This window comes from Heptranchias perlo, chromosome 13, assembly GCF_035084215.1.
Source record: "Heptranchias perlo isolate sHepPer1 chromosome 13, sHepPer1.hap1, whole genome shotgun sequence".
Classification (NCBI taxonomy): Eukaryota; Metazoa; Chordata; class Chondrichthyes; order Hexanchiformes; family Hexanchidae; genus Heptranchias; species Heptranchias perlo.
The window spans coordinates 39,090,563-39,117,455 of record NC_090337.1 but is presented as its reverse complement, the minus strand read 5'-3'; the positions used below and the strand labels follow the sequence as shown (position 1 = coordinate 39,117,455).

The 26,893-nt window shown below is 40.3% G+C and overlaps 1 protein-coding gene across 1 annotated transcript; it reads right to left on the bottom strand.

Moving 5' to 3' along the window:
• Nucleotides 1-397: 397 nt before the first annotated feature.
• On the bottom strand, nucleotides 398-25,763 carry LOC137331062 (transient receptor potential cation channel subfamily V member 6-like). The gene is made up of 15 exons (XM_067994665.1): nucleotides 25,729-25,763; nucleotides 23,640-23,734; nucleotides 21,156-21,278; nucleotides 20,117-20,257; nucleotides 18,828-18,926; nucleotides 16,180-16,352; nucleotides 15,471-15,617; nucleotides 14,231-14,437; nucleotides 11,912-11,998; nucleotides 11,720-11,796; nucleotides 6,985-7,150; nucleotides 4,368-4,434; nucleotides 3,314-3,582; nucleotides 635-744; nucleotides 398-542 (listed from the first exon to the last, which is right to left on the bottom strand). The coding sequence occupies exons 1-15, from the start codon at nucleotides 25,761-25,763 to the stop codon at nucleotides 398-400; spliced, it is 1,941 nt and encodes a 646-aa protein (XP_067850766.1).
• Nucleotides 25,764-26,893: the final 1,130 nt, after the last annotated feature.

Genomic DNA, 26,893 nt, shown 5'->3' with positions numbered 1-26,893 from the left:
TGATGCCTAATGCTACCTTTGTCCATATTTTCATACCATTCTTGCTATGTAAAATGAGTTCATGGTAAACACAAGTAAATTGCCACTTCTGTCTTTTGAGGTCCAACTGCATAGAGCCTTAGGAACCAAACACTCCAACATAAGGGGTTGCAGGAAGGTTGATATCGTCAGCAAATCAGACCTTACACTCTGAGCTATAAAAATAAAATTAATGGTCCTACTAAAGTTATTAATGGGTAAGGAGCTAAGCAATATTTTTAGGGGAAATAACTCATTTATGATTTTTTTCCAACCTATGTATTTATTGGAACTAACCAACATCAAAGATTTAGCAATTTTAATGAAAGCTCTTAGTTCATTTAAGAAAGAGATGGGATTGATTCACCATTGCTGTTTCCTACAAAAAGGTAGATTCAGAAGAAGTTTCCATGGTTATGATTTTTCCAAGATTTTTCCTAACCACATTCCATCTTATATTTTGTGAATGTTTCCGTGTTCTCATTCCAGCTCCTTCTTCTGTCTCAGGAAGAATCTCTTCAACCCTATTATCAAAACTGCATTTTTAATAAAGAAACATATTTCAAACCCAGAAGTTATGAATAAGAAAAATCCTGAAATGTAATGTTCTGAATACCCAATGTACCACTTGTCATCATCAAAACCCAGTGATCTTCCTTGAACTCCAGAGCGGATCTTCAGAAATGCTGGCAATCGTTGCTCTAGAAGCAACATGGTAGCTGCAATCTGAAAAAGATAAATGATTAGTAATAAGCAAATAAGAAGATTGGACAATATACATGAAAACCTTGATTCTCCACCCGATTCTAACGTGCGTGTGTACACACATAAATACTGACAACAGGAGATCTGGAAATTAATCCAAGTGTGTTGTCTATATTTCTATAGGATTACAGGAACAGATATTGAAAAAAACTTTTGATTAACCTTGCTGAAAATATGAGTTAGGTTGATTACAAACTAGACATTATCCTACTAGTAAAAAACAATTCTGATTTTATGCTTTAAGTTGCTACGGTGACTAATAAGTCTTGAAGTAAACTGATTCATTGGGAAGCATTTTAGCACCCGCCAGTGGGTGCGTTCCTGGCAGGGGGGGGCCCCGAAAATCGGGAAATCCCGGAGCGGGACCGGAGCCCGCCTCGAACCCGCGCACTTCCCGGTTCCCCACTGACGCGCCGGCGTGCGCGCGCAGCCCCCGCTGGTGGGAATCCCGCAGGCAATTAAAGCCAGCGGGATGCCACTTGAAGCTATTTATTTTGCTTGTTCAGGTCATTAACTGACTTATTAAGGGATTATGTGCGGAGGGGTGGGATTTTAGAGCAAACTGGGACTGTTTCCCACACTGGGGGAAACACTCCCAGTTCAAATGGACCTGTTGCAGCTGTCAGCCTGTGGCAGCTGCAAAGGTCCATTTGACAGGTGGGGGGGGGGAGGAGACCCTCACCTATTGCAGGAGGCCACTCTGTCACTTTGGACAAAGTTTGGCCTCCACCACCCTCCTCCTGATAATCAAAGTCACCAACTTGCACACTTACCCCGGGGTCCAGAGACATGTACCTACCTTGCGGACCCCCTCAGATGTACATCTTCTGGATGGGGGCCGCCGTAGCTGCAGTCATGACCTCCTCGGACGGCGAACAGCATCACCAGCCTCGCCATCTACGCCGTCCACCTCTGACAAATGGCGCTCCACAACAGAGTGCTGTGACACATCCACCTGCACAGCAGGAGCGAGGGCTACCACAGAGAGAGATGCGTCGCAGAGGGCACTACCCTCGCCACAGGGTCCACAGACCGAGGCTCAGCTTCCTGGACCTCTGAGCAGCAGTGCACACGGAGGCTCAGAGTCACTCGACATGTAGTCGTGGACATCTGCAGCCTCCTTCATGCCGAGCTGCTCCTGGCTGGCCCGAGCACCAACCTCTTACCTGTCGCTGTCAAAGTCACCACTGCCCTCAACAACATCTCCTCCGCATCCTTCCAGGGTGCAACCGGGGACATCGCCGACGTCTCTCAGTCGTCTGTGCAAAAGAGCCCTGCAAATACACCTACACCCACTCTGCAGTGACACAATGGGTGGCATCAGTTGTGGGTCTTCATAGTGATCCTCAGGAGAGGGCATTATTGCACAAACCAGACAAGATTCGCGAAGACATGGCAGTAGTGGTGCCAATATATGTAATGTGAGTTGGTCAGAAATTCAATATAAGTAACAACCATGACAAACCCTCAAACACCCTTGTGCATCCCCTTCATGCTCACGACACGTTTGCCTTACGCTGCCTACTGCACATATGTGATGCATGCCCTGTGGCTGCAGCACAGGTGGTGGCAGGTTGAGTGAGGTTGGCCGTGAAAGAGATGCACGAGAGGGTGAGTATGAGATAGAGCCATGAGAATGTATGAGGATTGGGTTGAGTGGTAGTGGCAGGATGAGTACTGGCAAGGTGAGTAGGTGCAGGTAAGATGAGGATGAGGTTTGAGTGGGTATGAGGAGTGATGTGACAGAGTAGTGTTGGCAGTGCTGAAGGAGATGTGGGGTGGGGGCGGTGATGTGGCAGACGGAGTGTAGGGGAAAGAGTAAGTGTACTCACTTTGGCTGACCTACTGAGGTCATTGGGGCGCCTCCTGCACTGTATGCAGGTGGGCGATATGTTGGTGGTGCAGGTGACCTCCTCTGCCACCTCGAGCCAGGCCTTCCTGGTGGCAGAGGCAGGCCGCTTCCTCCCGCCCGCCGGGGGGGGGGAAGATCTCTGTCCTCCCCCTCCTCCTCACCACGTGTATTGATACCTGGAGTGAGGCATCATTAAACTGGGAGCAGCCTTCCCCCTGGGCTGCTCCATGCTGTAATTTTTCCTATTTGTTGCAGCATCTGTCAGTGGAGGACTGCCCCTTTAAATAGAGCTCCTCCAGCTGACAAATCTTACTGCGCATGCGCAGCCCGCCCGACGCGCAGATCAGCAGTGGGGAACCCGGAAGAACAGGTAAGTGGCTCCAATTATGCTACGATCGCCCGGGGAGTTGACTGATTTCGCCGGGCGCGTTACCCACGTACCCGATAGCCCCCCCGCCGAGAACCCGCAGCCCTGGTAACATCGGGCCCATTATATCATGGTATATGGCCTCCACAGGCTAATGCCAAAGGCAAAAGCAGTGTATTCCAAAAGGGCAAGCAGTGTTAGGCCTCAGTGTGGATTACATTACCTCCCTTCTGAACGCATTAGCTGCTTGCCACCTGCTTTATTTGATCTGCTGTAGCTCACAAACTACATTAAAAGAAAGCAGACTTTACCTGCACTTTCCATAGTATCTCTGTTTCCGGTACAATTCTCCAGTATGTATCATCCATCATCGCAATCAGCAGATTTAACAGTAAGAGATATACAACGAGCATATATATGACATAGGCAACATATATATTGGTGGGAGTTAGCTTGTTATAAGGAAGAGGAATATCCATCAATCCCATCATTAGCTCAAATGTGGTGCGCAATGTCATTGAAAAATCTCTAAAATATGGGTAATATGTCAAATCCAGAGTCTGAAACAAAGTATAAAATGCTGCAGGAAAGACATAAAAAACAAAATCATTCAAGAAATTACAGAGCTTTCAATTAAAACTTCTACAAACACTGCAGCATCCCAAATGTTATTTTATTTATTGTTTGGAGTAATTTATCAGTTGGCAGTAAGGTCTATCCAGGATCAACATAAATTAAAATGGCTAAATTAGATACAAACTTTTGGCACTTCCATGCCATACATTACATTAGAAACAAGGCTGAGACCAGCAGAATTTGTTACTAATCTTTATACTACAAAAAAGAAAAGGGGATCAGAAATTGAAAGATGTCCCAGCAAATCATTGTTATATTTGTAAAGTCAAAATACTGATAATAATAGCTAACATCACGTCACATACATTTTACATTTTAAGCAGTATAGGGCAAAGGGATTCTAGAAAATTTTCAGTGGGAACATAAAAATTAAACAGCTGAGGCTGGCCTGTTAACCAAACTGAATATATGAACCCTACAATTTTAATAAAGTGGAGCATATGTGCGACAAAAGGTTCCTCTCACCTGACATTCTGGCACTTACACTATTACAATGGGCATACACAGACCTTATGCATGAAGTTCTGCAATTAAAATTATTTTTTAAAAAACAATTAAAAAAAATACAGAAGATTAATGTAGGGATGAGTACACATCTGTCCTACTCTAAAGTTCCAGCGACAGTTTAGCTTATAAAACCAGACCAAAACATTGAGCTTTTCAGGCCCCCATTCTATTTATAATTAGAAAGGAATTAAAATTGGTTATTTATTCAGATGAAGCACATACCAAAAGTAAATCCAATGATGCAGATAAATACCAGACAGCACCAATGCATAAAATCTCCAAATATTAGCTGTGAGGAAATGAAAATCCACAAATGTGATGCTCAGGTATAATGATACAATTTTACATAAATTATTTTACTGTGTTTCAGTATACAAGATGACAGAGTGCCCTAAGCTCATTAATGATAAGGAATGTAAATATAAAGGGTAAATATATAAATTTAGTCTCTAAATGAATTTCCCCTCAAAAAATCATGCATATTTGTCTAAAACTCATTAATAAATGGAGTCCCATCTTTTATCTTGATTATTTTATTTTACGATAAAGTATCACATTCAAAACTCAAAGTTTAAGTGCAGGTCCCAACAGCATCCAATGCCCATTTATCCAGTGGAAAGGGTTACATCCAGAATTTAAACTCTAATTATATTCTCTATTTCAGACTTTTCTTCTGCCTTGTGTTTTCCAAACAACTAATCAGTAAAAATGTTGTGAACAAAACCATAGCTAGATCAAAATAACAGGTGATAAATATAATCTATTTCCCTCTTTAAAGTAAATTTAAAATGAGAAGTTTCACTGGGAGTAAAAATGCATTTGTTTAGTTTGATTTGGGATTTAATGGGCTAGATTTTCAACTTGCCCCTTGGCATAAAAGGTGTTGTGATTGGCCACCCATTATAGATACTGTTTGATTTTCATTTCCATTGATTTCAATGCCAGTTTTATTCCTTGGGGAAGTTTGAAAATCTACCACAGTATATCCAAAGAAAGGGATGGAAGACTTTGTTGTTATTACGACAATTTATGCCTTAATCTGGGAGGTATATTTGGCAAATGAATTGGAAGAGCCAATTGAACTCGCAAAAATTAAGTGCATCAATGCAACGTCCAGAATGGATCTCTTAGATTTCATTATATATCCTCAGAAGCATATGGTTGCAACAATAAACATGTTAATTGTAGTTTTTTGATACTTTCTAATGGAGAAAAATAGCACTTGATTTTTGTTCAAATTTGTGACAATTCAAAAACACTTCTATCATTTAGTGGACTTAATTTTATTGTTGATGATAAAGAGAAGCATTGCTCTACCACCAGAGAGTTTAGTTTCAATTTGGTGGAAGTGTCTCTACCACCATGTTTCTGATTCACCCCCATTCCTCCTCCTGCCCACAAAGAACCGGTGGTCAGTTGCTATTTCCAGGGCTTAGAAAACAGAACAAACATTGGAAATAATGACCCATCAGGACATTTCTCTTCTTCTCTCATTAGAGGCTAGCCCTATGCTTATTATTATGATCATTTTAGGCTCCCTGTCACGTCATGCATAGTGTGACTTCTATCCTCAGCAGAACAAGACTCCAGTTGAGTGTTTCAATGGAAATCATTTGGGTCAATTAAAAATAAAATTAATTATTTTCAAAAATGGTGTACTTCCTATTTATTTGAACATCTTGGTTACTCCAACTGGCCCATTGTAGCTGAGAAAAGTTGCTAGCACAATGCCTAAAGTTCAATGTCACCTCATTCAATTTTGTAGTGATAATTTTTTTTGAGGGGGGGTGGGGGGGAGGATTTTCCTAAAAGTCAGGTGGAAATTAATTTTTCTGGGAAAATTAGCGGTGATAAAAACGTAACAACTTGTGTCAGCTTGGCTCCATCAGTAGTATTACTTTTGCAAGAGTGAGAGGATTATGGGTTCAAGCCTGACTACAGAATCTGGTACTGAGGGCATGCTGCATGTCTTTCAGATCAGACATTAAACTAAGGCTTTGCCTATCTCATCAGGCATATGTAAAAGATCCCATGGAATTATTAGATGAAGAGCATCAAGTTCTCTCAGTATACAGACCAATATTCCTCCCTTGACTAACAATACTAAAATGCAGATTATCCAGTCATTCATTTTCTGTTTGTGGGACCTTGTGTGCAAATCAGCTGCTAAATTTGCCTACATAACAACAGTGACTGCACTTCAGAAGTAATTTGTTGGTTGCAACTGGCTTTTGGATCATAGGGGGTGATTTTAAAACCCAAGAACGGGTGGGTTGGGGGCGGGAGTTGAAAATAGTTGTTTTTTGAGTCGCAACCGCAACCCGGCTTTATTTCCGGGTTTAATGTTGGCGTGTAAAAGTACAGGCTTCCCACTGGGAATGCAAAGTCCGAAAAGTTTGTGGTTGCAACCAAAAAAACAACTATTTTCAACTCCAACCCACCCATTCTTGGGATTTAAAATCACCCCCATAGTCTCAAGATAAGGTGTCGACCATTTAGGACCGAGACAAGGAAAAATGTCTTCACTCAGAGGGTTGTGAATCCTTGGAATTCTCTACCCCACAGGGCCGTGGAGGCTCAGTCATTGAATGTAAGGCTGAGATAGATAGATTTTGGACAATAAGGGAATCAAGGGATATGGGGATAGGGCGGGAAAGTGGAGTTGAGGTAGAAGGTCAGCCATGATTTGTTGAATGGCGGAGCAGGCTCGAGGGGCCGTATGACCTACTCCTGCTCCTATTTCTTATGTTCTTATACAGTAAATGATACCGAAGAAGAGTACAGATTATGTGCCAAGTCCTGTCAGTCTTTACTAAATTACCTCAGTCTGTATTCCTACCTTTTGTATCATAATAGAGAATTTCCCAAATGTTTTGAAACCTCTGGCAAAATAGATGGTGTTGCACCACCCAATGATCAGAGCAAAGGAGATCGGAACTGCTTCTCCAGCATCAGCATGGATTCTCATGATAACTGCCACAGCAATCAAAAGGGAGTAACAGACCCTGAAACAATAGGAAAATGCATTATGAGCCATCATAAAATGTCAGATATATTTTCAACATGGAATTATTACTTGTCATAAAACACATCAGATTCCACATGTACGCTGATGACACCCAGTTCTACCTCACCACCACCTCTCTCGACTCCTGCACTGTCTCTCATTTGTCACACTGCTTGTCTGACATCCAGTACTGGATGAGCAAAAATTCCCTCCAACTAAATATTGGAAATAACAAGCCATTGTCTTCAGTCCCCACCACAAACTCCGTTCCCTAGCCACCGACTCCATTCATTTCCCTGGCCACTGTTTAAGGCTGAACCAGACCGTTCACAACCTTGGCATCCTATTTGACCCTGAGGTGAGCTTCCATCACGAAGACCACCTACTTTCACCTTCATAACATCGCCCGTCTCTGCCCCTGCCCCAGCTCATCTGCTGCTGAAACCCTTATTTATGCTATTGTTACCTCTAGTCTCGACTATTCCAATTACCTTCTGGCTGGCCTCTCATCTTCCACCCTAAACTTGAACTCATCCAAAACTCTGCTGCCCTTATCCTAACTTGCACCAAGTCCCGTTTTCCCATCACCCCTGTGCTGGCTGACCTATATTGGTTCCCAGTCCTCGAATGCCTCAATTTTAAAATTGTCAACCTTGTTTTCAAATCCTTCCATAGCCTCGCCCCTCCCTATCTCTGTAACCTCCTCCCCCCGCCCTACAACCCTCCGAGATCTCTGTGCTCCTTCAATTCTTGCCTCCTGCGCATCCCCGATCACTCCATCATTGGCGGCCGTGCCTTTAGCTGCCTAGGCCCTAAGTTCTGGAATTCCCTCCCTAAACCTCTCCGCCTCTCTACCTCTCTCTCCTCCCTTACGATGCTCCTTAAAACCTACCTCTTTGACCAAGCTTTTGGTCACGAGTTCTAATATCTCCTTATGTGGCTCGGTGTCAAATTTTGTTTAATAACGCTCCTGTGAAGCGCTATGGGATGTTTTAGTACATTAAAGGCACAATATAAATGCAAGTTGTTGTTGTTTTCAAACTAATATTGTGTGGAGTAGAAGACTACCTGTAGGGGATTCAAATAAAGTTCTTAACAATTATATTTTCATCAATGAAATTACATTAATCTGTTAACATTTCAGTATTCACTGTCTTAAAATTGAATTAAAGATAAGTGGAATAGAGGGACTGAGTGGTACAGTAGGTTATTACACTATTCAGTTGTCTCTCGAACAAGCCAGTTGTGACAGTTGTGAATTATTGGCAATCTCAACTTAGTTTCAATTAGAAACAGGTTCATTGCACACAATTGCAAATAATTTGACAATAATTAGCACTGGGGCAGAACTTGCTCCCGAAATAACGAAGCGCTCAATAGCGCTATCTGTTTTTTATGGCGATTCGAAGGAACAAGTTGCCACATTTGCACAGGTGCAGTAAAATGCGTAAGTCGTGAACTTGTTCCTATCAGTTCGCTGGCGATTTGACAGCTGCGAATTAAAGGGCCATCGTAGGCTACAATCATAGAAATCATTGAAAAATCACAAATTTGCTCATCCGCCCAGCTGAAACATTACTAATTACGCCATCAAAAGGTACACTTGAAAATACCACGTCTAACCTAAGTTTTAATAGTGTGATAACTCTTTATGACTGCCAAATAACTAAAAATTAAATTTTAAAATGTGGAGTCTCATATTACACCTTATTTTAATAGAAGTTGGTCATTTAAAAAAAGTTAAAATTTTAAAATTAACATTTTTTTTTAACTTTTCCCTTCTGCCTCTTTAATTTGATTCAATCATTTCTTTCGTTTTGTATTAAAAAAAAGGAACATTTTTATTTACAATGACTTGCAGAATATTACTTTGAATGAATGAAGTCTTGTGGGTGTGACTTCTCTTCCTGACAGATTTTGTGGGCATGTCTCCTTTTCTCACAGATATTTCGCCTGCGAATCAATCCACGCTGTTCAGAGGCTGGGTTGATCTCTCACATTTTTTTTAAAAACTTCAAAATCACGCAAGTCAACGCCACAGAGCTCGCAGTAAGTACATTTGTGAAGTTAATTTGCGGATGCTGCCGCGATCGTTGCCACACCGCCCTGCGCAAGCTCCGGCCCATCATGTTTCCCTAAATTACAACAGTGACTACAATTCAAAATACTTCATCGGCTGTGAAGTGCTTTGGGACGTCCTGAGGTCGTGAAATGGCTATTAGTGTAGGAGTTCCTTCTTTGTTCTTTCTATTATATTGGAAATATAACTCACATTTGAGTGGTTAATGTGTAAAATAGAAATGTACCACTGGTACACCCTTTCAAAGTTAGAGTTGAGAGACTTTGTTGGGACAGAATAAAGGGATCAACATTGTTGATACTGGTGCCAAAAGTATGAAAATATTCAATTCCCAGCACTGACATCCATCACTTTGATGAACTCAAATAATTTATGAATAAAAATATATAAAGGAAAGGATAAATAGATACTACACTTTACAATTCATAAGAAGATAATAAAAGTCAAGGATGAGAAAAGGCCATTTGACCCACCAAAGCTCTAGTACTTGATTTTTTAAGCCTAGTATCCAATTGCATTTCAAAGCCCCTGACTTTTGTGTTCCCTCTACATTGCCTGACAGATTATTCTGGACATTCACCATCCTTTGCATGAAGAAGTTCCTTCTGATATATAAATTTACTTTTTACTAGTTTGTACTCATGGCCTTTTCCTCATAACTCAACCTACTACACTTGGAATCATTCTTGTTATTTTTCTCTGCACCTTCACCAATTCGTACATCACCTTTCCACAGCATGGCAGCCAAAACTCTACACAGCTCATTGTGGACTGACCAGTGCATTGTTCAGCTTCAGCATAGCTCTAATAGAATTGTATTTCACTGTGCTGACTATATATCCCAGCACTTTAGCTACTTTAATTGCCTCACTATATTGTCTAGATATTGACAATAGTGAAACTATTATTACTCCTTGGGCTCAATTTTGAAATGGTGGCGGGATGGCAGTGGCCGTGGGGGAGGGGGGGTTTGGTGAAGGTGCGCGTGACAAACCCGAATTTTAAAAAAAGTACCTTTTCCGACTCGATTGCGATGTAATTGATGGTGATTAAAGTTGTTTCTGGGTTTCATGCCCCGGCAGCCAGCCTGATTAACAGGCTAGCTGCCGACAAGAGCTGCAACGCCAAGGGGCAGCGGGGAAGAGAAAGAGAGAGAGCAAGACGTCATCCGGCGCTTGGATCAGAGACTGGAGGGCGCTAAAGATTGGGGGGACATCAGAGAGGGAGACATCGGGGGGCTGAGGGGGACATCGGGGGGACATCAGAGAGGGAGACATCGGGGGCTGAGAGGGTCATCGGAGAGGGAGACATCAGGGACTGAGAAGGAGACATCGGGGGGAGAGGGGGACTTCAGAGAGGGGGACATCAGACATTGGAACAGGGGGGTGCAGGTGACATCAGTGGAAAGGTAGGTTTATTTTGTTTTTTAACTTTGTGCAATGGTTTTTTATTTAATTTATTTACTTTATTTTTGCCTGATCCTGGTTTCACCAGGCGTGAATCGGAAGCAGTGGGAAAGCTGCCCAGGTAAGTTTAAAATCGGTTTAACTATCTACCATGTCAGAAATAAAGTACCTTAAGTACCTCAATGAGGTACATTTGGTTCTTTAACTTTAATTGCCGGCGGGACTTCCGCATTCGGGAAGCGCGCATGCACACAGGCGCATCTGTGGGAAACCCAGAAGTCGGCAGGTTGGTGCCGGCTTCCTCACCTGCTCGGGATGTTCCAATTTTCGCAGCTCCCCCACCCCCAACGCACCCGCAATTTAATTTGAAAATTGGGCCTCTCGTCTCAACAGAGATCTAAATCCTGAGCTTTGTCAGACATTACTCAACAGCCCCCCCTAGCCTCACAACATACCTTTCATTGATACTCTCTGGCTGGGAAATTGGTCTTGCATCGGAAACCAGGATGAAATGGATGGCGCGCACGTTGATAAAAAGCTGAGGCTCAAAGGAAATTAGGCCTCGGGTCGCATCTACATAATACAGTGAGCTGCAGGCGCCAATTGTGCATCCCGATGCAGCTAGCTGGTCGGAGCCTTCTCAAAATCGGCTAGCTCGGACGGTGAGCCAACATCTAGGAAGGGGCAAGATGGAGGCAAGCATGGCCAGGTTGCAGCCCACAGTATTCCTGTAGAATCAAGAGAAGCATTCCTGCTTCTTCTGGCTCCACATTAAGGTAAGTTGAAAAATGAAAACTTAACCTGTTCTTCGGTGGACTCCGGCGGTCTCTTTAAAGACCGCTGGTTAGGTTGATGTAAACCTAGAGAAACTTACTGGAGCCTGGTTTGTGTTGAATTTGGTATCGGGGTTCTAAAATAGGCATTAGGCCCCCAATTAGCATATTCAAGGTGCCTACTGCCTGTTTTAGGCGGGCGGCCTGGGCAGTGGGAAGCCAGAACATTACCAATTACTACTTTTGACGATACATTCCAATAGATCCCCACAAACAGGAAGAATGAAAGAGAATGATTATGCTCTTACAGTAGTAATGGAAAAGGTCCTCCAATTGACGTATTCCCAAAGTAATTTTTTGGACCAATCTTGCATAAATGCTGGATCTGAAACAAAGGTAATATTTACATTATAAACATGTTTTTGTAAATACTGGAGAGAATGGGCAGGTCCCTACTTTAGGTTTATAATAAAGAATTCTGTAAACTCTTCTCAGCTTACCTCAGCAATGAGTATTACCAGTGCTCCAGCGATAGTTATTAGTTCACCCAGAAGTCTCAGGTAGTCTTCCTTTGTTTGATATGATTCCTAAAATGTTTAGTTATTTAAATAAATTATTATGGTTTATGCAAATAACTTTTTATAGCATAATACACAAACATAAAAGACAGCTGCTGAACATGAATTGTACTGGGTATAATCTGAATTTTGGGGTCACAAACAGGTAAGCACCATAAGTACACTGAGCAACACTGCTGATTAGGAATGCTAACTCCACTATGTGCCACATCCTGACACTTACTAAACATACATTAATTGCTGAATTGACAATAGTATTTAGCTAGTGATCAGACAATACCAGGAGGCAGTAATCAGACGGGGCAGATCACGCAGCCTTTATAGAACCCACTTGATTTACATTTCATTGATTTGTCCTATTAATGATAGGGCCCTAATTTGAATGGGCTAACAAGACTCCTACCTGTTTCCAATGGACACCTGGGCTTCCCATTTCAAGGCTCCCATCGAAATGGCAGAGACCTTGACACTGGAAGGAATGGCCAAAAAAGTGTTATGCCGTTATTTTCATTGCACTGCCACCCTGTTCCCGCAAGGTGGCTGGAGGGGGGGAGATGAAATCAGCCCCATAGAAATCTTAGCACAATGGGAGGTCATTTGGCCCTTCTTGCCTGTACTGCATTAGCTCTGTCACATCCTATTTTCCTGCTTTCGCCCCATGCCATTTTATATTCCTCTTTAAGCAATCAATCAAATACAGTAATTGATTTAGCATTGATCATCACTTATGAGAATACAGTCCAAGTTGCTTTAGCCTTTGCTTGTATTGCAGACCTTTCATCCCTGGTATCATCCTGGTAAATCTGCATTGCACTTTCTCCAGAGCTATTATATCCCTCCTATAGTGAGGAGCCTAAAACTGCATATATTATTTGAGGTGGCCTAACCACAGTTTCTTTGCTTGATATAAGCCTCAACATCCCATTTTCCTTAATAGAGTTTTTAATCTGTTCAACTCAAATTTAAGGATTTATACATCTGCATGCTGGATCCCTTTGTCCCCTCTGCTGCATTGAGAATTTAACATTTAACGTACATTTTCATTCTGTTTTAAACTGCATTGGCCTCTTATCTGCCCATTCTCCTAGCCTGTTTATGTTGTGGTCTCTTGCATTCTTTCTGGCAGTTTTCTATTCCTCCCAGTTTGGTATCATCGGTGAACTATGATAACCATCTATATAAGACCATAAGACTATAAGAGATAGGAGCAGGAGTAGGCCATTCGGCCCCTCGAGCCTGCTCCGCCATTCAATGAGATCATGGCTGATCTGATTTTTACCTCAATTCCACTTTCCCACCTTTTCCCCATATCCTTTGACTCCCTTGCTGATCAAAAATTTGTCTAACTCAGCCTTGAATGTATTCAATGACTCTCTTCACATTTAAGTCCAGCACATCTGTATATTGTGCATTACTTTGTGCTGTTTCATACAGTATAAAAGCAGAATAACCAAATAGAAAGGATAAAAAGAGAACCTTAACCAATGAGAAAGAAAAGACATTTAGCCAATGAAGAAGAAAAAAATTAGCTGATGGACTTGACTGTCACAACATCCACAATACTATTTCGCACACACGCAAACCTTTACATTCATCTTTTTATTTTTTACCTTACCAGAGATGATGAGTTGGGACATATCTATTTATTAGCACCAGCACCCTACCATCAATTCATAATGAAATGCTTTTAACAGCTGTGACTGACAATATCTTATGAAACAATGTAATTACATAATAGCTGTGATAATTGAAAATTTTATTCCACCCATCTACTTTTCCAATTAACTGCTTCTGCCTACAACTTCTGACATTTATTATCAAGTCCTCTTGATCTGCTTGAATTTAAATTCTTTATTAGATAATCCTCCTTGTCCTTTCTTGTAAAATGCATTCGGCATTGACCAAAACATGAACATTTCCAGCTGGGACAGGATCTCTCATTCCAACTTGTTTTACCTAGATATGCAGCTTCTTGGACATTCCAACAGTTGAGGGGTAACTCAGTATCCATGAAAGTCTTCCTTTTAGGATAACAGTGATTTGTCACTGTATTTCAGAGAGGAAGGTTGTACCAATTCAAAAACTTAGTGTAAGACTCACTTTAATTTTTTTTAAGATTAACACAGCTATGAAACGTAAAACATAAGATGTGTGTATTTAGCAGAAAACTGTCAAATACTCCCCTCAAAAGCTTTCATCACAAACATTTTATTGGCCATTATAATACTGTACTATACTTACTGCTAAAGTCTTTTGTGTTTTAATGACGTAGTCACCAAATTGGCCAGGTGGAACTGGCTTCAAGGGCCGGTACAGGCTTGAAATGGTGAATATGATGATGTACATACTATAGGAGAACATCCATATTAGGAAATACTTTTTTGCATATGAAATCCACTTCTGATGCAGTAATTCCTTCACTGGTTTAGCATCAATGAGTTTATGAACCTACAAAAAAACAACTTAGTGTCTATCTGATCATTTCTACAGGGAATTCAAAATCATTAAATCTATGACGGTTCTATCATGATCAGTCATGAAAAATGATTTATGTTACATAAGTGAGACTGACGAGGATAGCTACTTGTACCTCCATCGCTTATCGATTGTTCAGTCAAGTTCACTTGCATATTAAATCATATACCAAAGCATACCCATGAGAAAAAGTGGAATATGCCTGTTCTATCAATTTTATTAGGTCACTAATGCTGAAGAAAAATATTTTCATTTTTCATTGAAGGAGGAATTTCAGGTCTCTGCTTGCCTGAACATGGCAGTTGAGGTGTTCAAATATTTGCCTGAAAAATATAGGTAATACTCAAAGACTACACTAGTGATAAATATGACTATTTTTCTTGTAAGAATACTCAATTAAACTCAAGGATTGAAGTAACTACCCTTGGTGTACAAAAGCAATTAAATGATAAATGAGTTATCAACATGAGTGGAATATTAGTCATATTTCACAGCTGCTATTACATGTTCTTTGACTACATATTTAATTTATTTTATAGTTTTATTCAGGGTAACTATTGCAAAGACAATGATCATTTGATAATCTCTACTGGGTCGTGTTAAGTGCCTCTTTCCAGAGGTAATTGCTCACCATGTTAAAACTTCCCAGAGCATGGAGTTAAATATTAACAGCAAGAAAATTGCCAAAATATTACATTTCATTATGTGTCATGAAACTAGTTTAAATTTATAGCTCTGTGATGAGAAGTGAAAACATTTTTATGAAATCAACTAAAATTAAAGATCATTGGCTGAGCTGCTAAATATAGGGTTGGAGTGGGGAGCCATTACCAGTATGGCCACAATCTTTACTGAAGTCCATACACATTAAGAATGGGAATACTTATTTATGCATCTGCACAGTAAAGAAGTCAAAGTCAAAGAAAATGGTAAATTATCCCATGGAAATGTATGGTATAATTGATAATTACAGCAAAGAACAGGCTGGTTCATTCCTGATGGTTACCTCTCTATTCCTGCTTGTTGTTATGATGTTCAGAACTGATTTTTTGTCACCCCATGTATCAATGTTGGTGAGATCATAAACACAGTAAGAAATTGTCCCCATTGTCCAGTATATTTTCTTCTGTTTTTGGACCAAATAGTTGAACATCTACAGAATAAAGTTCAATCAATATATTAAAACCAGTATCAAATTAAATTAGATACAATTTTTAAAGAAAGGTTTGAACTGATTTGACTTCAACTGGAGTTCACTAAACATCTTCCAACATTTGTTTTGAAATGTGTAGAACTTATTAATGTTGCTTCTCCCATAGTAACTGATCTGAAAGTAATGTAAATAATATTAATGGCCAAAAAGTTGGAAAGGAAAAAAATACAATAAAGACTATGTGAATGCAAGTAATTATTCTGAAAGTTACATAACAGATTGCGCTGAATAATGCAACTATAGATAGACTAAGTACTGAAAAGGATATCTTCCATTGCACAATAAAATCAAGTTCATCCTTTAAAGTGACATATATATTGGAGAACTTACCGAGGAGTGTGGCTAAGAACTAACTCGTTTCCATAAGAAACTTCAATATTCACATTGTTGAGGTGATGTGTGCCCATAATGAATAGGCTCCTTAAATGAACAAAATCTCTCCTCTTGTACAGTTTAGTGAACAGTAACTTCATATTTCATTACGGAGCCACAATTCACTTACCTCCAAATCACCCTCAGCTGCTGCAAGCTTCAGTGGAGTGTAGCCATCATTGTTCACAATGTTCTCAAGACTTGGCTGTTGTTCCTCAGACACAAATGATGTGATGAGATCATACATGGAATTCATCTGTTCTTTTTCCGATTGTATAACCAACACATGAAGCACTGTATTACCTGTCCAAAAGAATTCTAATTTCTAATCATACACAAGCAGTTTATCTTCTGAAGGGAAAACGACAAGTTAATATTTATTCCTTGTGGGTTCCTCTCTGTTAGAAACATGTTGGCAATAATCTAAATTATGTGAGTGAGCTCGTCAATCAAATTGAAAACCCCAAGTCACCTCAATATGGTTAATTTAGGTTCATTTGAACATGGCTAAACCAGACCCAATTATTTCCACGTGGGATTTCAGTTAACTTCTCCCTTCAGATGTCTATACATTCAAAGAAATATCATGCATTCTCACCCTTTGTAATGATAGAAGAAAGTTTATAGTTATTGCTACAGTTTACCTTTTATTTGATTTAAATTTAAATTTTGATATGTAATGGTTGAGATTTTTTTTATTGAGAAATCTGGATGAAGGGTAAGACCTGTGATTAAGAATATCATCAAGATAGGAAATTGTAGAAAAGAAGATGAAATAAATAAGTCATGACAAATGATGCCAAGCTTGATTTTCAAAAGCCTGAAGATTGTAGAAGAAAGAAAATACTGCCTGAAGTATAGAGTTCCACTGTTTTGAGATATAGGAAAAAAATGAGTTGGAGTAGGATCATTCTTGATTTCAACACGATGAGAATGCAGGTAGGAGGAAGTGTGCGTGGGATGGAGTCCAAGAGTGTCAGAAGTGCAAGAAGAATCTCACTAGTGTCAGCCTCAAGCACTCTCAAGGCACAGTTGGATGCTGAATAAAGCACCCTCTACCCTGCCCCAACTTTAGAAAAGCACGATATAGTGTAATTTTTCCTTTTCCTATAAAATCCTGTTGCCTCTCTGCATAAGACAGATGAGTACTCGTTTGGCACCCACAACTTAGTTCCAAAATATTGTGCAGCTGAACTGAAAAACAATGTAGTTCCTCAAAAATGCCAGAAAATGCAAAAAATAAAATGCCAAAAATCAAAACTTCCTGTGGGGAATACTCCTAGATTCTCCAAGAAAATAAATCTCATGCCCCTTGAGTAATTTCTAAATCCATCACTGTTGTAAACTGCATTTTTGTGTACTTAGTTTTTCTTTGGCCCCTATATTTACAGGGAGGCGGGGAAGGAGCGAGGGATCGTGTTTGTGGGGGGGGAACCTGGAAATCTTGAGAAGGCGGAGGTCCGGCCGAAGCACTCATTACCATTTTTTAATTCCCGCCCGGCAGACGGTCAGATTGACAGGCTGACCGGCTGCGGGGCGGGAAAGCATGCGGTAGAAGGCCGCAGCCGGGGACCGTTGGGGATGGCCCCGGCAATCGGGAAAGATCGCGGGGCATAAGGCATAAGGGAGGGGTCGGCAAAGATCGCAGGGGAACAAGGGGGGGAATCGGCAAAGATAGCAGGGCATTGGGGGGGGGGGGGGGGGTGGCGGTCAGCACTTTTCACGGAGCATAGGGGGAGGGTGGGGTTGGACCAGCAATTGGGAGGGAGGGAAAGTTTGCGGGACATAAGGCTTGGGATTGCGGGTTTTGAAGGGGGGTGTCAGCCATTGGCGGCAGAAGGTTTGCTGGAGGGGCTGGTGGGAAACCTGGCCGGTCAGCATTAAATTTAAATTAGGCTCGCAACTGCACTGTGAGAGCCTGATTTAAATATCATAATGAACTGTCCTGCCTCTTGAAAGCGGGACACAGACACGGCACGCAACCCACCGCTGTAAAAATGGCGACAGGCACGCATGCGTGGGTTGGGGTCAAGTTACGCGATTTTTAATTTTTAACTCCCCCAACCCTCTCCTACCCATTGCGGTGGGAGGTTAAAAGTCCCCCCTTTCTCTCTGCAATAAAATGAGTGAATGTTAGGTATACCTGCAGGTTGAGCTATGATCAGCCCATGTTCCACTGCACTTTTAGTGTAATTTGTTTGGCAAAAGGTTGTAAACAGGTTTGTTTCTGGTACTACATCATCTTTTTTGAAGTTGTTGATCAGTTTTTGCTGGTTTTCTTAATTTTTTTTTATTCGTTCATGGGACGTGGGCATCGCTGGCAAGGCCAGCATTTATTGCCCATCCCTAATTGCCCTTGAGAAGGTGGTGGTGAGCCGCCTTCTTGAACAACTGCAGTCCGAGTGGTAATGCGTGTATGTAAGGATTTCAGGAATTTCAGTGCAGTACAATAACTGCATTGAGTTATGTAGCTATTCCCATAATACATTTCTTAGGAGGAGCCCTCAATGAGTCCACAAGAAGTTAATGGTTTGTATTTACTGAATGGAATCATTCTAATTTTATTATGGAAGGTACTGTTATCCAGGGTTGTTGTGTTTAAAAGAAAAGCACATAAATGTGTCTAACCCAGCTAAACACCTCAAGACTTTATTATTTGCAATGGTAATTCACAATTGGTTTTGTACTCTTTGAGAGGAAAGAATTAAGTTACCAAAGATAATTATACATGAAGTAGAAGACAAATACTTGGTGGTTAATGAATGATGAAATATTTACCTAAGGAATCCTGTGCTTCTAATGGAGCACTGTGCTTAATAAGAGTTCTGACAATCTCTTCATTGCCGACACATGCCGCAAACGACAACACAAATTCACCTGCAGGTAATAAAAAAATGTGGTCAAAACTCTATCATCAATGAAAAATTGACAGCAAAAGCATTTCTGCTGCTGAGCCTTTAATCTTGTGGATCTAACACGAACACCACAGTCATAATTCATATCAAGAATATTTCTGTGCAGTATGAGTGAGGCATTTAAAGCAGGTTACTAACACATTAACGGTAACTGTTGAGAAGACAGTAATGAATATCACAGGAGGGTTGCAGAATTAATAAATAACATGTAATGCTGCCGTCTCAGACCAGTATATCTACAATGCAACGCACTGTTGACAGGCCCCAGTTAATCTACTTGCTGTACCTCGCACTGGGCTTCACTCCCAGGTTGTTTACTTTTTAATGTTACAAGAAAGTGGATGAGAGTGTTTTTTTTTGTGTGACATTAAAAAAAAGTCAAAAGTATGTTTATAAACTTTCCAAGGTGGGGTGGATTTTCAGCACTTTTAAACTTTGGCTTTCCATTGGCCTGGATTTAATTCTCCTGGTGTGAAGCCAAAGTGTTGGTCTCAGGACTCTTCGCTCAGTGTTCAGATTGTCCATCTGATTAATCAGTCATATGCTCACTTTTGCAACCGAGTGCTTCCTATCAAAAAGTGGGAACATTATTGATTGTTGCACATCTGAGATTCATTCTTCAAATCTTTTGGTACCTATATTTTAACTATTACTTCAAAAAAAAGAATTCAATATTTGTCATATTCTTATGTAAAGCTAATGTGACTTCCTGCATGTTACTGAAAATGACTGTCAGTTTATTGACCTGACGAAGGGGATAATCTCCGAAAGCTTGTGATTTTAAAATAAATTTGTTGGACTATAACCTGGTGTTGTAAGGTTCCTTAAATTTGTCCACCCCAGTCCATCACCGGCATCTCCACATCAAGTTTATTGAGCAACGCTAACTAGAGGACAATTTATTCACAGATTTGAAACATTTTTAAAGGAAACTGAATAGATATTTCATAGGCCAAGTGTTTTAATAAAATGAATTATGCAGATATAATTCTGAAACAATTGGGAACAAGGTTGGATAATAAAAAGTTACTGAGGATATATTGAAACATTACACTCACAAACAACTATAGAATTGTGTTACAGATACATAAGAATCTTCAACCTTCAGCAATCCACAATAATACTTCAATAATCAGACAAACTAGACCTTACCATAGTAACACTGACATTCCTCTCCTGGAACAAAACAGGAACCGGTTGCTCGTGCATTTATCACATCAGCACCTCGATTCAACAGTCCTTCTACCATTTCCACATCTTGCTTCAAAACAGCAATGTGCATTGGTGTCTCACCTATAGATTGAAAAAAAATTGAAAGCGATACTAGAAACAGTTCATTCATATAAACAGACTAAGAAAAGCCACTACACTAGTAATGGTTCACAGTGCACTAATGTTTTTGTTTTGCCCTAAAATTTCCTGCCCTCCATTTAGTGTGGTATTTTAAGGATGTACTTCTCATTTAGAAGGGTGGCACAGTGCTACTCACAAATAACTCAATGGGTGCTACCAATGCTATCTTTTGGATGATCCACCAGAAGTTGGTTTCAAACAGAGTGGGAATGGTCCCCTTCAATATCTCTAACGACCAGGAACGTAATGACCACTCCCCCCCTCCCCCTGCTCCCCCCCCCACCATCTCCCCCATCTGAGTCTAAGTAAATATCATTGAGCCTGGAACTCCAATTGTGGATTACCAGTTGAGAGTTTAACACTCTGGATTATAATTACCAGGCCACCATTCCCTGCTGGTCCCACTTTGTCGTTATGCGTTAAATAGTTGATAGTGCCATTTTACACATTACGAGCATTCTTGCTCGGTCTTTCAAGTATGTTCATTTGGACAAATGCAGAACAATGGATGATGAGGGAAGGGATGCATTACAAACACAAATGTAGTTAAGACTTAGTATTGGTGACAGTCATATATTTAAAGGCTCAAGTGCACTCTAATACTATGCAACATAAAAGTGTTTCTTGGCAGATAACAATTTCTGTATAAAGGTGATTGCGCAATGTTGCTGATTACTTGTATATTTAATGATCCCGCAACAGTAATTTTACTATGTATTTCAGAACACATCATAAAATAATAATGTAAATGTATTTACAAGACTTATGAATTAGTAAATTAGGGCTTCTGTACTATTTACTATGAAACCTAATAAAAAATGGATATAATGCATTTTACCTTTGTACATGTCAGAAGTCATTGGTTCATTGATCAGTGATGGTATCCTATCCAGAATGAACTCTGCAATTTCTTTATTGCCATTGAACATTGCTGAATGCAGTATTGTTTCTTCTAAATTCCCTTTAAAAGGTATTTTTGAATATTAGCTTCAGAACAAATACATAGAAAAAGGTCAAAACAATTAGAGCCAAAGAAGTTTGCAGAACAGAAGGAAACCATTCAGTCCATTGTGTCTTTGCCAGCTTTTTGCTTGAATAGTCCATAACTATTCTGCTGAGTTGGTCTCTCTCCATAGCTTTGTAACTTCCACTGCTTCAAATGTTTATCTTCTCTTCCCTTTAAAGATGCAATGGTCTCTGCTTGAACTCCATATGGTAAAGCAATCTGTGCTCTAACAACTCTCCATGTAAAGAAATTTCTCCTAACCTCTATCCTCAGTGACAATTTTAAATTGATGATCCCCTAGTCAGTGACTACCCAACCACAGAAAATAATCTTTCCATATTCACTTAACAAAAACTTTTTATAACTTTAAAAACCTTTATTAAGTCTGAAGGAATACATGGGTACCCTCAAAGATCCCCTGGGCTTTGGGGAATCTAGCCATTAAATCAATTTGCACAGTTGTGCCAAGCTACTGACGCTTTTTTAAAAATTAATTCTTGGGATGGGGGCATCGCTAGCAAGGCCAGCATTTATTGCCCATCCCTAGTTGCCCTTAAGAAGGTGGTGGTGAGCCTTCTTCTTGAACCACTGCTGTCCATGTGGTGAAGGGACTCCCACAATACTGTTAGGTAGAGAGTTCCAGGATTCTGACCCAAAGACGATGAAGGAACGGTGATATATTTCCAAGTTGGGATGGTGAGTGACTTGGAAGGGAACTTGGAGGTGATGGTATTCCCATGCACCTGCTGCCCTTGTCCTTCTAGGTGGTGGAGGTCATCAGGTGCTGTCAAAGAAGCCTTAGCGAGTTGCTGCAGTGCGTCCAGTAGACAGTACACACTGCAGTCACAGTGTGCCGGTGGTGGAGGGAGTGGATGTTTAATGTGGTGGATGGGCTGCCAATTAAGTGGACTGTTTGTCCTGGATGGTGTTGAGCTTCTTGACTGTTGTTGCAGCTGCACCCATCCAGGCAAGTGGAGAGTATTGCATCATACTCCTGACTTGTGCCTTGTAGGTGGCGGAGAGGCTTTGGGGAGTCAGAAGGTGAGCTAACCGCCTCAGAATAACCAGCCTCTGAACTGCTCTAATAGCCAAGGCATTTATGCAGCTTGTCCAGTTGAGTTTCTGGTCAATAGCAACCCCCAAGATGTTGATGGTGGGGGATTCGATGATGGTAATTCCATTGAATGTCAAGGGGAGGTGTTTAGACTCTCTCTTGTTGAAGATGGGGATTATTTACTGGGAAAGGAGCTGCAAATGCTAACCCTTCTGAACAATACAGCAGTCACTTGTTTGATAAATCTATGAGAAGAAGATTGACTGATTTTCAGACTACATTCTAGCCTCAAAGAGGCATAACTGCATTACAGGCATAACTGTTGAGGAAGGAGGAGATCTTGACTGCCATTATCAATGCCATCCCTATGTAGAGGTCCTTACAGCAGATGCTACAGGTCTGCTATGCCTCCGTATTGATCCAAAACTTTCAAGGCAGTTCCCCATTCTCAATGCCAGATAGGTGCACCAGGAACTGCAGTTATGATAGGCGGGATTCATCTGCCAGAAATCTCTGTGTTGATCCAATCAGAATATGTGGCATTAGGGGGTGTTTTCCTATATTCATTGTGGGGCATTAGTTTTGGTGAGTTTATCTTATGTTTACAAATTGTATTGTCGATGTAATATCATAATTAATGTATTTTACCTCTTAAAATATTGCAACATTGGATAGTTTAAGTTGCATCCCAGTGATGCATCTTAAACTATCATGGGTTTAAGTTGCATCACTGGGAAGCTTATCTTTCTCTCCCTCTCATTCTTGTTCAAGCTACTAAGTGTAAAGCTCGGATTAATGGGCTTCCCATGCTACAAGAAGCAAATGTATTGTGTGATCATAGAGTGCAGCCTGGCCAACCCAATTATCTGTCTGAAAGAGGTTACACAGTGGTGGGTGACTGCTGCAAGGAAATATAAGGAAGAAAGGACACAGGCTGAACCATGCTGAACCCGTAGAGCAAAGTGATGGAACGTGTTCTTCATGATTCCTCATAAAGTGACATTGTAATCTCAGTTGAGACTTTAGGGTAAAGTGCCACAGAGATGAGGTATTTCTGGGTCAGAATTGAAGAGATAAACATGGATCAATTAACCTGGACTACTCGCATGCATCTGTTCTGAGACAGCAATGGAATGCCATTGGCAGACATCTACAGATAGTTGTCTTACCAGCTTCTTGACTGGTAAATGGTGGGAAGGAAAAGCAAAATTAATGCTACAAACAGAAATCAAATTTCTAATTTTTATTGAATAAACACTCACCTCGAATGTAAGGGTCAAAATCTTCACTTGTCAATAAGGCTTTCATGCCGATGGTGTCATTAATGTGAGCTGCCTTAAAAAACTCACTCCCGTGTCTGTAAAAATGACATTGTTTATTCATTCGAAAAGAGAAACGGTCATTTGAATTCTCTTTAAAATTCATTGGATGTGGTAACTTCAAACACCTCACGGCTCACCATCACCTTCTCAAGGGCAATTAGGGATGGGCAATAAATGCTGGCCTCGCCAGTGACGCCCAGATCCCATGAACAAATAAAAAAAAATCCATGCTTTTCCCCTTCTTAGATTTCATTGAAATTGTTGCTTTAGCCCGAGGACCCGCAAAATTTCAAAGCTGTGTTAGTGACTGACTGAAACTCAATTCACTTATTTATTAAAATTGTGCTGAATAAACTGAGATTTTAGGGAGGATTGTAAACAGGCTTTTACACCATGGGGTTTAATTTGCTCTGAATGTTCGAGCTAGTTCACACATTAAGGTATAGTCATTTTGTTAGTTGGCACTAATAAAGTGAGCACCAACTTTTGTCCACAATCCCTCAAATAGTAAACAGGTGTAGTGCACATTAAGACACTGACCTCGTATTGACATTCTTTTGTTTAATAAAGAGCAATTAAACCAAAAGGTGCAATTTACTCAGAATTTACTTGCTTTACAGATCAAGGGGTATATCTTGACTTTGCACGATAGTGTAAAATGGGTGATAGTGAGTCGGCAGCCTGTTTTACATCTCATCCAATTTTTATTTCCATTGAAGAGAGCAGAAAACCCTTGTCTCATGATGCTGGTGGTAAAAACTGCAAGTCTGTCTAGATTAACTTGCGATGTCTTGTGCAATGATGTAAGTGATTTGTTCACCAGTTCACGCTTATGTTTCTTCAATGGCCCATAAGCCCAAAGTTAGAAAATAACTCAGTAAGGCCCATGGCAATGCTGTCCCTCTGCTGATTAAATAGTGTAGACTGTTGAAAGCAACGTGGGATAATTGACAATGGTCTGTATGGCTTACCTTGGCATTTTCTTGAAGTTGGACACCTTCTTCAAATTCTTCCAAGTGAGATGGGTTGTAGACACCAAAGCCCCGATTTTAACATAACTCACCCAGCAAGAAAAGGGCGGGTTCAGGATGGGTGCCAATTTACACCTCGCCCGATTTTCTGCTCCACTGAAGTCAAAGGAGTGTAAATTCAGGCGGGGTATAAATTGGACAATCTTGGGTGGGATGGGTTAAAATTGGGGTTCAAGTTTACCTTCTATGAGATTCCCCCTTACACCTGCTGGATACTGTTTAGTTGCTTCTTTTTTTGACCTGCCTTTTGCTATTTCCTCATACCACGTGAAGTGGACATTTTAAGATCTGCTCGCTCCTTAAATTAGCGCTACAATTGGCACATGTCACAGCTGGTCTGAGGTACTGACTAACCGTGATAGCATGTATGTGCCTATTAAGGGGATTAATAGGTGATTCAGCAGTATTACTGCAGGTACATTTTAAATTGGTGTTTTATTGTACATTAGTTATACACCAAAGCTTCATGTAAAGCACACTTGGGGTAGTGTTTTGAGTCTGCACTCCTGGCTGGGAGCTTCACCAACCGTAAATGTATATCAGAAATTCAGGTGTGCACTGCCCACAATTTTCTGATTATTGGAATGAATTGTTGGAAATTTGTGGGTAGTGTGCACCCAAATTCCCAATACGCATTACTGGCGAGTGATGCTCTCCATCAGGAAGCTGACTTAAAAATGATCTCCAGTGAGTAAATGTAGACATTTCTGTAAGGACTAAAAAATAAGCAGAGAAAATTTAACCCACACCACAGCGGGTTAAGAGCAAATAAAATTCCTAGGTCCATAATGGATGAAAGATTAAAATTTGCCATTTTTGTTCCAGAACACTGGACATTTAGGGTTATCTCCCTGAAATTCTCTCTCCTCCCTCCCTGTCATGTTCTGATATTCAGCACTATGCTTTTTGCAGACTATTGTAAAGTGATGTTTTTAAAATATTATTTTTCATGAATTAAAATGCCTGTAGTGAATTTCTTTGATATTTAAGTAAGTTACCTTATTGTGTCATTCATGTCCACTGTGACGTGCATGTGGACTTTGTCAAAAATTTTGCGTCGATCAGGGCCACAGTAAAATCCTTTAAAAAATGAAAAGACAGTTATAAACATTTGCTTCAAGAATAAAAAAATGTTATGAAAAGTTTGCCCATTCTCATTCTGCATCTTGTCCTGCACAACTTTCAGCATGTGATCCAGCATTCTGAGATAAGATTAGTAAATGATTAATTTTAATGCTTTCATTTTAAAGTGGAATAATATGACCATATAACCTCTTAATCATGATGACAGATTTTTACTTTGAAATCCTCTTTCAATGCTCAGATGATTAATCCATTTCATTTTGAACAACAGTGTTTTGTGTATTTAATATTTCCACCTGACCCGATGAAGCCGCAGTCTTCAAGTTAATAGCACCACTTCGTAGCTATATTTAAATTATATTTATATTTAAATTGTGAATGGGGAAAGCTTGTGTTTTCTTTGAAGTATGGATATTCAAGAAAGCTGATTACAACATGATGGCAGCTTTAGAAATTAAATGCTCCAGGTCGATCCGAAGAATGGCTCAGAATTAGCAACGAAGAAGGTTCGTCCATACCTTTAATTGCAATTCTAATCACAGTGGAAAATCAATTGTGCTGCTTTTGAAGACAGTGATCATTTAATAAGAATGGCTTCTTTTCGTACTCCTAACTTCCTCATTTGATTTAGTGTTATTCTAAGCTTTTGCTATAGTTTGGATTAACCCCATCTTTAATTTTGAAACTTTTAATCGAGTTACCTCAAAACGTTCTCTTCTCCAAAGCGCAAATTTAAGTTCCTTAACCTTTCCTAATCAGTCATATTCCTGATACCTGGGATTCTTTTGGTTGATTGCCTCTGTATCCTTCAGATAATACAAGCAATTTCACATATCTATCCACAATAATCCCTGTATCTCTTCAGCACACTGTAATAGTTCCACTTAGAATATACAATCTTCCCTCTTCCGACTGCTTACTCGCATGCTAATTATTTTAGACTTATTCATATTGACGGGATCTGTTGCCTCTTATCCCTGTTAATGAAATGATCAAAATGATGAATAATTTGCCCTGTCTATTTTGGTATCAGAAGTAGAAAATAGAAATACTGATTCAAGTTAGATTAGATTTCGGAAT

Coding starts and splice junctions, on each gene's coding strand:
- LOC137331062 (XM_067994665.1), bottom strand. CDS start 25,763: ATGCACGTCACAGTGGACATGAATGACACAATAAG. Junction 18,927..20,116: donor GGAATGTCAGTGTTACTATG/GTAAGGTCTAGT, acceptor TATTACCTGCAG/GTGAATTTGTGTTGTCGTTT. Junction 745..3,313: donor AGATACTATGGAAAGTGCAG/GTAAAGTCTGCT, acceptor TATCTTTTTCAG/ATTGCAGCTACCATGTTGCT.